Raw genomic sequence first — 13,091 nt, forward strand, 5'->3', positions numbered from 1 at the left:
ATTTTGCCCCCAGGAACCCAGACAGCAAGCCGAGCTACCGCGGAGGAGCGGCGGGATGGCCCTTCCCAAGGCCGCTCCGCTCCGTTCGGCTTCCCGTCGTGTTTCGGAGCTGGCGCCAGCCCCCGCCGGGCTCCGGGGGGTGGGCAGGGGCTCGCTCCTCGCCTGCCCGGCGACGCTGCCCCCGGCGCGGCGGGGGGCGGGAGAGGCCTCCTGCGTAGCCGGGTGCGGGTTCTCCGGCCGGACGCTGCCTCGGGTTAGCAGGAAGGTCGGGAGAGGAGSAGCGCGGCTCCCCCCCGGGGGACGCGGCGGGGGCGGGGGGGGACACGGGGCACCCGCGCGCCCGGTTTGGCCCACGGTCCTCGGAGCGGTTGGTCGACGTGCATCCTCCAGCTGAAAAGTTTGCTCCGCTGCTGTGAAATTGGGCGTGTTGCTGCAGCGGGGGATGCTCCGGCTGCCTCCCAAGCCTCTCCTCCAGGAGCACTTGGCTCCAGAAGGGCTCCTGCGGCCCGGCTCCGCGGCGCTGCCCGGACGGCCCTCCCGCGAGGTGCCCGGGGCCGCCGGCGGCCCCCGGCCCGGCGTGCCGCTGGGGGCACTCTTCCCTCTCTGCGTTCCTATTTCTGCGCTGGAAGAGCAAACAGGGAAGTGGTTTTCTGCAGTCTCATTGCAGCCTGCAAACAGAGCCCGTAATTCAGCGGCTGGTGCTCGCCCGCCGCGGCGGGAGAGGCCGGGCGGCCGCGGGCGCGGGGATGCCCTGCGCCGCAGCGGGGGCGCGGGCGCGGGCGGGGGAGCAGGCGCTGCTGGCGCGTTTCTGCGGCGGCGGCGGGCGGGGAGCGGCGATCGCAGGCTGCTCCTGCTGCCCCGAGCTCCCCGGGGGGCCGCTGCGGGCCCTGCCCGCGGGGTGCTCCCGGCAGCTCCCAAACCTCTTGCACGTGGCGTGTTGAAGAGTTTCCAGCGAGCGCAAGCGGGTTTCCCGGCACATGGGAATGCCGGAGCGTTGGCTGGCGGCTGGATGAGGCGCTTTGGGCTGCCCCAGGTGCACCCAGCTCCCTCCTGGGCTCCCCTCGCTGAGCTGCAGGACTCGGTGGCCTCAGGGCAGGAGCTTAACGTCGCCGCCAAGCCCATAGCTAATCTGTCCATTCCTGGTGATTTAAATTTATATAGGCTGATGGCAGGGCCATCCCGGTCATTTGTTCAGCATTAATCTGCGCTGCTCAGCCCCGACAAAGGCCGCGCTGGGCGGGCGGCGGCGCACGGTGTTTTGGGGTTTGGGGGCATTAGCAGAGGGCCCTGCTAGCCTTGGAGCTGCAGACACTTCGTGGGGGGGGGGGGATGCGCATTTGTTTAGAAAAGAAACCCACATCTGTTTCTATTTKAATTTTTTAAGCAAGCATACATAGAAACCTTTCTTTTCTATTGGTTTCTGGCTCCATGAAAGCTAGATTTTAGGGCAAGTTTAACCTAAGAGTGACCTTTTCAAAGTATTACAATCTTTTTGGTACTTGTTTATGACTTTAGTAATGACGCMGTGTGGGGACTGGGTCAGTTAAAGSCGAAATTAGCTTTCACTGTAAACAGAGGATTAATTCTGAAGTGGAGAGAGTGTTTTGTAGAGACTTCAAAATTGCAGAGTAGTAGGTGAAGCAAACTGCTTCTGCAAGACGCGTGTCACCCTCCGCCCAGGCCGTGATTGCCTTTGGGTGATGCTGAGTTCATAGGTGCCCACCCTTGGCTCAAGCCAGAATTTAATTCAGAGCAATCGATAATTTTGCCCGGAGGATGCTCTCATGGACCCTGGCAAACCGTGGCAAAACAGTTTTCTTAAGCAGAGCCACTGCTGCACCTGCCCTTTGAACCGCTGCTGCCTGCSGGGCAGTGTGTGACTAAGCTCCTGTTGCTAGAAGCTGCTGGTGTTGTGAAAGTCTGCTGGTGGGTGGAGGTAGGCTGGGCGCAGGACACGGGGACCACGTTCAGCTGAGGCGATGGCCAGTGCATGCTTCAGCTCCAATTCTTCCCCATCCTGGTTYGGTTTATTTAATCTCAGTGATAGGAAGTCCACAGTTCCATCAGTATAGTCCGCAGCCTCTTTGCCACCTCAGACCARGAGGAGCCGGTTTCAAAGGCGCAGGTAGAATTTCCACTAAAAACAAGTAAACTGCATTTAAATCAGTTTTCAGTGTCATTCCCCCCAAGCAATATCTAATGGCTACTTGGAGCAAGGCTGTGGTTTAATAACATCTGTCTCCCCTCGAATCGCTGGAGGAAAGTATCGATCTTGCCATATTCTCAAGGAACATTTTTAATCATGTTTTGACAGAGCAATGCTTTCCCCAACACCGATAGTTAAAATGTTTATGGTACTTTGCAGTATTATCCCRTATTATGGGGCGATAAAACATAGCAGGTACGTTGTAAAACACGGGCATTGCCGAGGTTTCGTACGCGTAGGTGCTCGCGGGGCTCCCGCCGCGGCTCCCGGCGTGCTCCAGCCTGCTCCCCGTTCGCCAGCCCCGGCGTGTGGGACCCGTCCCGCTGCTCCTCGGAGGAAGCGGCCGTGCGTACGCCGCCTTAGAGCCTCGCAAAACGTCTCGGGAAGCATTGGGAGGGTGTCCCGGGGGCTTGAGGTCGTTGTTCAGCCCTCGTGCTTTCGATGCAGAGCCCTCCAGGCCCTTCGCGGAGCTGCGCGTGGCCGCGCTGACCGTCAGTTGCCTTTTCAGCCCYGGGAACCCGGGGTCTTCAGAAGTTAAAAACTTCTTAAAATAGAAACGAGGCAGAGGCGCCGCGCTGGCCGCGGCGGGGGGCTGACTCAGAGGGCGAAACGCCGGCGGGGTTGYGCGCGGTGGTCCCGCCGGCCCCGGCGCAGGAGCCCGGACTTCCCCGCGCACGCGTGCGCGCCGGCGCGCTTTCCGCTCGCCCGGCTGCTCGCGGCGTGCCCTGCGGCCGCTTCTGCGGGGAGCCGGGGGCCCCCGAGAGCGCCGCGGGGGCCCCCCGAGGATTGCTCTCGCCCGCTTTCAGAGCCCGCGGGGCGGCGCGGCGCCGGGAGGGTGAGCGCTGGCCGGCGCGGCGGGGGGACGCGGCTCTGCGGGGGTGCCGGGGGCTCGGCGCGGGGACGGGCTGCCCGGGCGCCGGCGTGATGTGCGATTCCTGTTGTTGCAGATGGAAGAAAAACGACGGAAGTACTCGATCAGCAGTGATAACTCGGACACCACCGACAGTAAGAGCTTTAATCCGAGGCTTCGGGCGAGCTGGCCCCGCGCGGAAGGGGAGGTTTACCTGGCGTCYGGGCAGAGCCGGCCCCGTCGGGTGCTTCCTTCCAGGGAGCTGAGCGGCGACACGGGAAAAGGGGATGGTTGGGCCTCCGGAAAAGCTCTTCAGCGCGCGCTCGCTTTCGAAGGTGCTCCTCCCTCCGCCGGCAGCGCGCAGGGACATGTGCTCAGCGATAAACACGTGCAAACGCGCTGGATTTGGGCTATAAATAGAGCGCTTTCCTCTCCCACTCGTTTCAGGGTTTCGCCCGCCGCGGCAGCACCGCAGCGCGTTAGCTCCTCCATGCCCCAGGGACACGCGTGTAACCCCGTGTCTGCTCTCCGTACTTTCCTACCAGTTGCTCTTGGTTTCTTACGAGCGCCGCAGTCGCTTGGCCCGCGCCTCGCTGCGGATTTGCTCTCCACGCTTCGCAGGGTCTRCCTAGCCAGCCAGGCAGGAGCGAGAGGGGCTGTGCCAAAGACACTAGACAGCCAGGCCTTTTCCTAGCAGGATGGCGGGGAGATTACGGGGGGTTTGGGAAAGGCGGATCTCGCCGGGCTTGGCCGCTGTTCCCCCAGCCGCAGAAGTAACCTTAGGCAGCGGGAGCGGAGTTTGCACGGCCGCCGCGGATGCAAAGCTCCGAGCGGGCTCTGCCGGCGGCACCGGCTGCCCGCGAGCCGCGGCGGCTGCGCTCCGAGCGTCCCCTTCCCTAATCCCCCGGCGGCTTGCTCGGCCGGGCAGCCCTTGCTGGCTCCCGTGCCTTTGGGGGTTAAGGCGTTTTTAATAGGGTATTAAACAGCGTGGCCTTATCTCTCTTGGACTTTGATATTTCTGCCGCAGGCGATAGCTAAGCTCTTGAGAAACGCTCTCCTGCGGAGCCGGCAGAGGCGCGTTTCCGCGCTAGGAAATCGAGCCCTAATTCCTGATGCCGACAGCTGCCTGCTCCCAGGGGTGCTAAGCCCTGGCTCAGCCCTCGCCAGGCCCCTCTTGTTCCGGACTTTGCTTTTCTCCCTTCAGATCTCTGCGGTGGACAAGGTTTTTTTGGGTTTTGGGAGCCTCTGAGAGGCGTCGTCTCTGGTTCGTGCGGAGGGCCCTGGGATGCGCGCAGGGAAGGGGCCGGGGCAGGTCTTGTCCCCTCCGCGCCGACGCGGGGCCGGCGGGAGGCTGCAGCTGGTGACGGAGGCGCCGACGAAACTCAGCCGCTTCCGTGGATAATTCTCCTCTCTTGCCTCGCTGCAGGTCACACCACGTCCGCGTCGAGATGCTCCAAAATCCCGAATACCAAATCCAACTGGTCGAGGCAGAAGGAGAAGAAGCCCTCTGAGGTACGTGGCTCTCCTCGCGTGGGCTGGGGATCCCCTGCGAGCGTGGCCCGGGGAGCACGCAGCCCCCTGCGACCGCCCCGGTCTGCGTCAGGCTGCGCAGAGGTTTTGAGGTTTTCCTGTGGTCAGCGCCTGAGTTCGAGCTGCGCTTGGTTCTTACCGTCGTGACGGATTTGCACGGATACATCCGAAGCGCCGGCGGTGGACATGGACCTAAAAAGTCAGAGCTGCTTGTGCTGTGGGTGAAGAGAAAAGCTGAAACGCTGTTCTTAGCGGCCAGAGTGCTTGGAAACGCTCCAGATAAGGAAGAACCGGAGATACAGATGTCACTGGCTGCTGACGGTGTTGTCGGAAAGTTGCGTATTAGGGCTGATAATGTAATTTTTTTTGGCTATATGAGTTTCTCCTGAAATGAGTAATCTGGGAGCTGAATCCGCCCTGCAGGACGGGGAGGATGGGGGTCTCCTGGCAGGGGCTCCTCCCCGGGCACCACCACCGCGGCCGGCCGCGTCTCTCGAGGCGCCAGGCCGGCCGCACGCGTGCCTCCAGCACCGGCACGCACGCTCCCTCATTAAGCTGCTGGATATAAGTCGGAGCAAAAATGCTTYTGGACTTTGTGGGGGAGGTTCAGACCCGGATCCCGGTGTTGCTGCTCTTCAACAGCTCGTAGGAGAGCCAGAGCTTGGTAGGAGACCCAGAGCTTGGTGCCGTGCAGACTGGGGTCCTCTAAGGCCGTGCTCATCCCTCCGTTACGCGCAGTAGGCGGTTCTCAGGGGCGCATGGCTCCGGAGCAAAAAAAAAGTGGAGCAAAAGCTGAGCACTGCACAGCTTAGCAACTGTGTTCGGGCCACCCAAGACCTGAAACAGAAAGTGAACAAGAGCGGTGTATCTGAGTTGAAAGTACGGGGGAATTTTGGAGGCAGCGTGTAATTACTCATGCTGGCGTTTGGCCAGGGYGCTCAAGCTCGCAAACCGTCTTTGCAAAGTGCAGGGAGAACTTGATAAGCGCGAGCGGTGCAGCTCCCGGGTTTACCCCCTTGGTCCTGCGTCTTCTCTGCTCCTGCTGGCGCTCTGAGCCTGGCTGGGTCTGGCTCCGAGTGAAGCCCCGAGAGCAGAGCGGCGGGCGCTGGCCGTCCCTAGGGGCTGGACGGCCGGTCTGGCACGGGCAGCAGGGCAGAGCAGTGCTGTGGAGGCCTCTCGGGTCGATGCTGATTGAGGAATTTCCTCTTGGAGAGCATCTCCCAAACTCTTCCACAGCCGACCCTGTTTCTGCTCTTACTTGTAAGCACCTTTTGGCACTTCTGTCCCACTCTCTGGATCCACTTCTGAGGCTGGGCTCAGGATCCTTCATTTGGGGAACACTGCAGAGGTTGGGAAATCCTGGGGTATTTCTCGCAGGAGCACTGAYGGGTTTCAGGCACAGGCTGCCGTAGCAAGGACTTAGAAGTTTAAAAGATAAAACATGCACGCTGTCAAACTTCCTTCGTGTGAAATAGTGAAATGCTTCACATGAAGTTACTTCACAGGAAATAATGAAGAAAAAGGTATTCAGTGTCACCGYCAGTGTGGGGGAGTCTTTCAGAGAATGGAAACTATGGGACGGTAGCACAGAGAGTGCGATRAAGCTATTATTAGGCGTTGAAAACCCCGCGGGCAGTCTGCGCCAGGGCAGTCTGAGGAGGCAGGAGAGCCTTTTCAAGCAGAACCCAGTCGCAGGGCTTACAGATGGCTCGCGTGTCTTTGTGAAGAGCTGGCCCTGCCGCTGCCGTGCTCTGCCAGCTCCGGGCTGCGACGCGGACGTGGGCAGTGCCAGCGCACCGCGATGTTCGAGGGGAGCTGCTCCTGCAGGRTGGGCTGGGGGGGGATGATTTGCAGGGGCAGGCTGGGGGCAGCAGTGATTTGCAGTGATTTGTGGGAGCGGGCTGGGGGCTGGGAGCCCCTCTCGGAGCCGTGCCCCCGTTTCTCGGCGAGCAGGCTGGAGCCTGTGCCACCCTCTGCGTGCCCAGGGACAACCTGAGCGGGAGATAAAAATTCAAAAGCACGAGTGTTACGTAGTTATTAGCTAGGTCAGGGGGTGATGTTTATTATGAAGGACTGCGAGAAGGGATTAACTATACGCRTTAAAAGCCACCCAACACAAGGCATCTGGAAAAACAAGCTTCTTAGCATGGAAAAGTACTGAGCTGTTTGTAAACACCCGCGCTGGAGGCTGCTCGCTGCCAGGGAGCGCGATTATATTTATCAGTGCGTGTGGCAGGGCTCTGCCCGGGCTCTCCTCCGGCGTGTCCCCGGCACCGGGTCCTCGCTCCGCAGCGCCCTTGCTTGGGCACATCCTTCGCAAAGGCGCCGGCCGCCCCGGGTGCGATGGTGCCCTGGGGCCGGCCGGGATGCGGCGCCGGCCGCGCCGGTCCGACTGCGGCCGCCAAAGCCGGGATCCCGTTTCTCCGACGCGGAGCAGCTGCCCAGGGCCCGGGGAGGGGGAGAAGCGGGCGAGAGGCGATGCTCCCCATGACGCCCCCCCCGCCCCGTTGCTTTTAACAACCACCTGCGTTTTTATATTGTTTCCCCTTTAAAAAAATAATCATTACTGCATTAGCTCTTTCTGGTTTCCTCGGTCCCGTAGGTGCGTAGCGGTGCAATGCAGGGTGCGTTCAGCCGCCGGGCTGCCCCGCTGCGGCAGGGGCCTTGTGAGCGRCCCCTCGGCCGAGGGAGACCGCCCGGGCCGCGCGGGGAGAGGCAGACCCCTCCGCTGCGAGGTGGGGCTGCAGGGCCCTCTCCAGCGGGGCGATAGCAGGTTAACACCGACGTCTCTCCAGCGCTCGGAAGCGCGGGGTGAAAATGCTGCTTATTCCTGTTTTAAACCGTGCTGCTCATTGCAACTSCAGCGTTCGGCGTTCGGGGCGGAGGGACAGCGGACCGGTGGGCGGGAGAAGGGATTTTTTTTTTCAGCGGGCCGAATTCCTCCTAGGTCTCGTTGCGGCGCTTTGCAGCGTGCGGCAGCGTCGGAGGGGCTTGTTTCTGCTAAAACTTGGGGGGAAAACTTTGACCGCCCCGTGGCGTTAAACCCGCTTGCTCTGGGCTGCGGCGGAGCGAGGAGCGCGGCGGGGAGGAAGGAGCTTCTCACCCGGGCACGGATGCTTTCGCCTGCGTCTCCGGCGGGGCGCGCGGGGCTGCGCCTCTCCTCCGCCCTCGCCTTGCCCCGTCCTTCCCCTTCCCTTCCCCGTTCCCTTAATTCAAGTTAGCAGCGTTCCCTTAATTCAAGTTAGCAGCGAGGAGGTTGCTAAGCAGCGGGGCCTTAAAGACAATTTGTCAGATCCTGCAGAAGGGAGGAAATAGTAAACAGTCCTTTTGAGGGCAAATTGCTTGTTTTCTGGTGCGCAACTTTCTCGCAGCCGCAGGGTCCTCAGTTCATCAGCGCCCAATTTACCCTCCATTTGGCTTTCATAAATAATTCAGAAGAGTTCAAGGAGAATAATTGAGTCTTTCCCCAACCCTAATCCCAGACAATTCAAAACAAAACGACGACCTTTGGATTACAATTTGGGCGYATTAGCTGTCGGTAGGTTTCCAGGCAGCGGATCTGCTCTCCTTCGCGATCCCCGCGGCTTTCCGAAGCGCTCCGCTCGGGGGTTAATCCTGAGCCCTAATGAGGAAAGGAGCCTTCGCCGCCCTTTGGAGGAGGCGACGTTGCAGTCGTCGGGGGAGCGCGTGCGGTCGGGCTTGCTTGGCTTCGGATTTAAGACGGCGCTTCCGTAGCGGTGCGAGCTGGAGAGCGGCTGCTGCTCGTCCAGAGTCGGCTCGTGCCGCCGCTGGCCCGGGCGCACCGGCACCGGCGGGGCCGAGCCTGGGGCTGGGCCGAGCCTGGGGCTCGTCGCGTTTGCATCGCGCTCCCGGGAGGGGGAAAAAAATAATAAAAAAAAAGGCCCTGGAAGGGGGTAGCGGGAAAGGCGTCCCGCTGCGGATCGGCCGCGGGCGCGTTCGTGCACCGCGCCGCGGGAGTGAGCCGCAGCTGGGTCACGGGGTTGTCTCTCGGGGCCGGGTGTTGGGACTGGGAGCGCTGGAAGCACTGTGACATCTCACATATTCCCTCTCATGTTTAATTAGCATTTATCTTAATCTTTTTTCTTTTTTTTTTTGAATTTCCCACACTGGCAAAGTAGTAAAATGTTACTGTGGCTTTTGTAACGGTGAGTTTATAGCACACAGGGACTTAAAGGAACTTGATTTTTCTTCAACTGAGCCTAATTTTTGATGCAATATATAGGCTAGTTTTTATGTTTCTTGAAAGATTRAGGCTGTGTCTCGGCAACTCAAATTAGCTTTATAGAGGTGTCTCCAAAGAGGTGCACCAGGAAGAAGGTACTAGTATTCTCCAAAGAGGTCCCACCATAGAAAAGGTTGTTTATGTATTTGTATTTAACTCTAATTGGGTTATCAGCTGAGACTYTGAGGATTAAATGAGCTGACCTAAATACTGGTCTCAGTGGTCGTAGCTGAATGTCTAGTTTCCTCCACGTTAGCTGGTTTGGTTTCCGAAATGCTCGCCGCAGCGCTTTAGTTTTGTATTGAAAGCGTAAAACCAGATCGTGTCGCTTGTTGCAGCTCTCACACAGCCAGTGCTCGTTTCGGGAATGGACCCCGCGAGCGGAGTGAAGAGCATCCGAGGCAAACGCCTGGTCCCTGGGAGCCCGCGGAAGGGCGCAGAGGCGGCTGAGACGCTGCTCGGAGCCGCGCCGTGTCCAAGCGCTCGTGCTGGCGCTGCACGGTATTACTTCAGCTAATAGCAGATGGTGGAGAGGAGAAGTCATCCATTTTCATTTACAATTTATTTTTAGTCTGCAAGTGACAGGATTGCTCGAGTCATTGCTGTCAGGCAATCCGCTGGAAGGAAAACCTTATTTACTGTGATGGATTTTTTTGGAATGATTTTTTCATTATAGTGCATTCAGGGAAGACTCTGCAGAGCCAGAAGTGAAATGGAGAATGAGCAAAGCCCCTGTCTGAGGGGCTGGCAGAGCAGGGGGGGTCCGTAAAAACCTCCGCGGGGTCGGCTGCAGGCTCCGGACGCGTAAGCGGGCGTCTGTATCGCCCTGGAGTCCGATGCTTTCCTGTTCACTAAACAAGCTGTTTTTTTCCCAAAGCTCTRAACACCGTCTTTCCCCTTAGGAACAAAACAGAAAAACAAAATGCAGAATGGCGTTGTAATTTAGCAGTTGCCCTGTGTCTCCGCCGGCACAGCGGGTGGCTGGAGAGCTCACCGCAGCGTCCCGGGCGTCGCGCCGCGCGCCTCGGTCGCGGGCGCTCCTGACGTTCGCCCCGGGCTGCTCCTGGGCGGCTCCGCTGGAGCGATCGCGGGGTCCGTTCTGCTCTTCCTGCGCGGGTGCAGACGCGGCTCCCYCGGGGCAGGGGCCGCGGGAGGGCGGCGCTGCTCTCTGCCGGGTGGCGATGTGGCTGTGTTAGGACCGTGAAGCCGCTGAGAGAAAAGAGCATGTCATTTAGTTCATTTAGTACTAACTTCCAGTCCGTGTCTCACCCTGGTGCCCAGCTCCTGCCGTCCGGGACCTCGGAGCGATCGCTCCCGCGGGCACCGGAGGGGCTCCGGGGTCTTACGGGCTCGTTGCGGCGGGAGCGAGAGGGTCTGGTGCCTCCCCGTTTTTWTTTTCTTTTTTCCCCCCATTGCTACGTCTGGGTCCCTTTATCCTGCCTGGGATGTCTGGTTCCTTGGGAGCAAGCTGGAAACAGGAGCGCTGCCTTGCCGGGAAGCGCTTGTGCTGCCTTGCACTTCTGCCAAGCCTTTTAAGCCTGCTCCTTGCTTGTATTTCCCCCCCGCCCCGTAGGTCTTCCGCACTGATCTGATCACGGCCATGAAGATCCCCGACTCGTTCCAGCTGAGCCCGGATGAGTACTACGTTCTCGCGGATCCCTGGAGGCAGGAGTGGGAGAAAGGAGTGCAGGTGCCGGCGAGCRCCGAGGCGATCCCGGAGCCCGTGGTTCGGTAAGCGAGCTGCTCCTGCCCGGCTCCGCGGGAGCGTGCCGGTCCCTCCCGCCCGCGCGCGGGCTGCTCGGCTACTCGCCGTTGCTTTTTCTGCCCGGCGTTTTGAGGAGCGTCCGCAGTAACCGCGTCCTCGCTCGCTCGCGGCTGGGGAATTCTGAGAAGATAAAACCGGAGGGAGGATTAGGGAAAACAGCCTGGGAGCACCTGGCTCCTGAGGGACGCGCGTCCGTCTGGCAGGGCTGCGCTGGAGCTGCTGCTTCGTGGTAAGCGGGGCGAGAGCCTGTTGGTGCAGCCCGGCGTCTCATCGGCTATTTCAAAACGGGGAACCGTGGTTTCAAATAGCCGGTTAAGCKCTTCGGCTTTCTCGCCGTCACGTGTTACTTGCTTTCCTTTGCCCGAGGGATCGGCTCCTTCCCCGGYTTTTTGCTCATACGCGTCCTTAGTAATTTGACCTAGTTCCCACTGCTTGTGCGATTCCTTCTCGCGTTTTTGTAATAGTAAAATACTCATTACCTTAGCTGAAAGTTGCTGTTCCTGCTGTTGCTTCACGATCTTCCCAGTTTCCTCATTTCACCGAAGCCCGTTTCTGGCAGCCCTCTGCCCTTAGTGAGCATCATGAACACCTTCATACCTCCCATCTGCCTATTCTTAACCAGTTTTTCTTTGCTGAGCAGAACCCAAGTCATAAGGTCTTTCTTGTTGTTTTTTTTAACACAGGTGGGATTTTTGGTTTTGCGTTGATTTTTTGGGGCAGTTTTTTTTTGTTTGTTTTTTTTGTTTTTTTTTTTTTGCTAAAGAATAGCGTGCATGTGGTGTTCGCACGTAAAACTCTGCGTCCCCAGGGCGCCCGCTGCGCAGCTCCGCCRCCCTCCGAGCCGCTCTGCCGGCTCCGGCGTGGCCGAAAGTCGCGGGTTTTGTTCTGCACCCGGATAGACGTCGTTTCCCTCGCGCGTTCCCCGTGCGCTGGGCGTCCCGAGCCACCKYGAGGAGACGGGAGCCTCGGCGCCTYGGGGCTTGGTCCCCGAGCGGCCTCTTCCCGCGTGCAGCAAAACCTCATTTTGCTGGGTGACGACCGCAGCCGCCGGCTGGGAGATCCGCCTGCAGCCTGCGCCGCCGTCGGGCTCGGCGTGCCCGAGGAGAGCAGCCTTGCAGGGCTTCATTCGCCCCGCGGCTTGATTTGCCTGGCCCCCGCTTTCCTTGCTTCAATGTGCCCCCATTAAAGCACTGAAATGCTTTAACCCCGGCGGGCAGGTCCCCCGGCAGGAACGTCGCGGAGGGCTCTGTGTGTGTGCGTATGTACATGTGTGGGTCTGTACGTACGTATATATGTTTATATGAGTGTGTATATATGTATATRGATGGATGGAYGGATGGATAAAYAATGCACCCGCCGTGTCGCGGAGGCGTCGCGCTGCGGCGTGCGGGAGCACGGCAGCCCCAAGGTTTTGGGCAGCCGGACGCCCCGTTCGGTCGGTCGCGCTAACGTCCTCCCTCCTGGCAGCTCTTCCTGTGCGAAATTCCTAGAGGGAGGCAAGGAGGGAGAAACCGCCCGGCCACCTGGAAGCCGGCGAGCGAGGCGAACGGTGCCGGGGAAATACACATAGGTCTGTGCCGCTGGGCCCGCGGGGGTGCGGGGCTGGGGAATCGGGGGGGTGAAGCAGCGGGCGGCTCCGGCAGCGGGCGGGCGTGCGAGTCCCTTCCCGCTCCGGGAAGGAGTCTCTCCCTCCTGAAGGTATGTCAGCGCTCGGCGTTCGCTGCTGCTCGTCTCATGCTGCGGCCGGGCTCTTGGAAACGAGCTCTTCCTGCTTGCGTGTTGCCTCTGGGTTGTGCGGGTGCAAAGCTGAAAATGAGATTTTGAAACGCTTTATTTTCTGGAGCTCTAAAATGTCGAAGCTGTGGGTGAGGCAGAAGGGAAGAGCTTTATTTTAAGGAACGCTTTYCCCAGAAAGCAGCCGCCTGGGAACGGCTTAGCCGAGAGCCGCCTTAACGTCGCGGGTGCCTCGCAGGTTAGCGCGGATTGCAGTGCCGTTGCGTAGGCAGCGCGGGGGCAGAGGAGCGTCTCTTGGCTCGGTGGCACCTGGCTTGGTGTCCACGCTGGGCTCCACCGGGCAYCCGGGTGCCATCGGCGCCACCCGGGCTGTCGGGCGGTGCAGGGGATCYGCTCTTCCCTCTGCAGGCTCCGCATTGCTGCGGTGTGAGGGGCTCCAGCGTGGATGTATGAGCCCTTGGAAGYTGAATGGGACGGGGAGGGGGGAAATGAGCAGCTAAGTGAGTTTCCCCTCTGATGGGACCTGGCGTGATGGGTGGTCACGCTTTGTTGAGACGTCTCAACATCTACTCCATGAGATGCAGGTAGTGATGACAGTACGGCGTGTTTCTGCTGGAGCTCATCACTAGAGGATCTCCACAGGCTTCATGGAAGGACAAGGCAGCCTTGCAGCCCCTGTGTGAGCCGCTCACCCACGCAGCCAATTCACCAGTGTCTAAACTGAGGCACAGAGCTTTTGGCCGAGAGCTGGGTGAGGACAAGC

At 60.0% G+C, this 13,091-nt stretch overlaps 1 protein-coding gene and 1 long non-coding RNA gene across 5 annotated transcripts in view; one reads left to right on the forward strand and one right to left on the reverse strand.

Moving 5' to 3' along the window:
• The first annotated feature begins 229 nt into the window (after window positions 1-229).
• Window positions 230-13,091, forward strand: part of JADE2 (jade family PHD finger 2) — a 51,153-nt gene continuing 38,291 nt past the window's right edge. For 2 of the 4 annotated variants that reach the window (XR_014896790.1, XM_085312795.1), the window contains exons 1-3: window positions 1,999-2,551; window positions 3,154-3,211; window positions 4,483-4,568. Coding sequence is in view for 3 of the 4 variants with exons in the window: in XM_085312795.1 (XP_085168921.1) it covers window positions 2,319-2,551; window positions 3,154-3,211; window positions 4,483-4,568 (377 nt within the window). In the remaining variant the exon portion in view is untranslated. Of the gene's footprint in view, window positions 254-1,998; window positions 2,552-3,153; window positions 3,212-4,482; window positions 4,569-10,402; window positions 10,561-13,091 lie in introns of those variants that run through there. The other 2 variants (XM_085312797.1, XM_085312796.1) reach the window with 2 other exon arrangements.
• Window positions 1,490-4,458, reverse strand: LOC146591514 (uncharacterized). Its single transcript, XR_014896791.1, has 2 exons — window positions 3,271-4,458; window positions 1,490-2,137 (listed from the first exon to the last, which is right to left on the reverse strand). It is a non-coding gene; the product is annotated as an uncharacterized LOC146591514 (long non-coding RNA).

Source organism: Rhea americana, unplaced genomic scaffold (genome assembly GCF_003343005.1).
Source record: "Rhea americana isolate MKP2758 unplaced genomic scaffold, rheAme1 scaffold_37, whole genome shotgun sequence".
Classification (NCBI taxonomy): Eukaryota; Metazoa; Chordata; class Aves; order Rheiformes; family Rheidae; genus Rhea; species Rhea americana.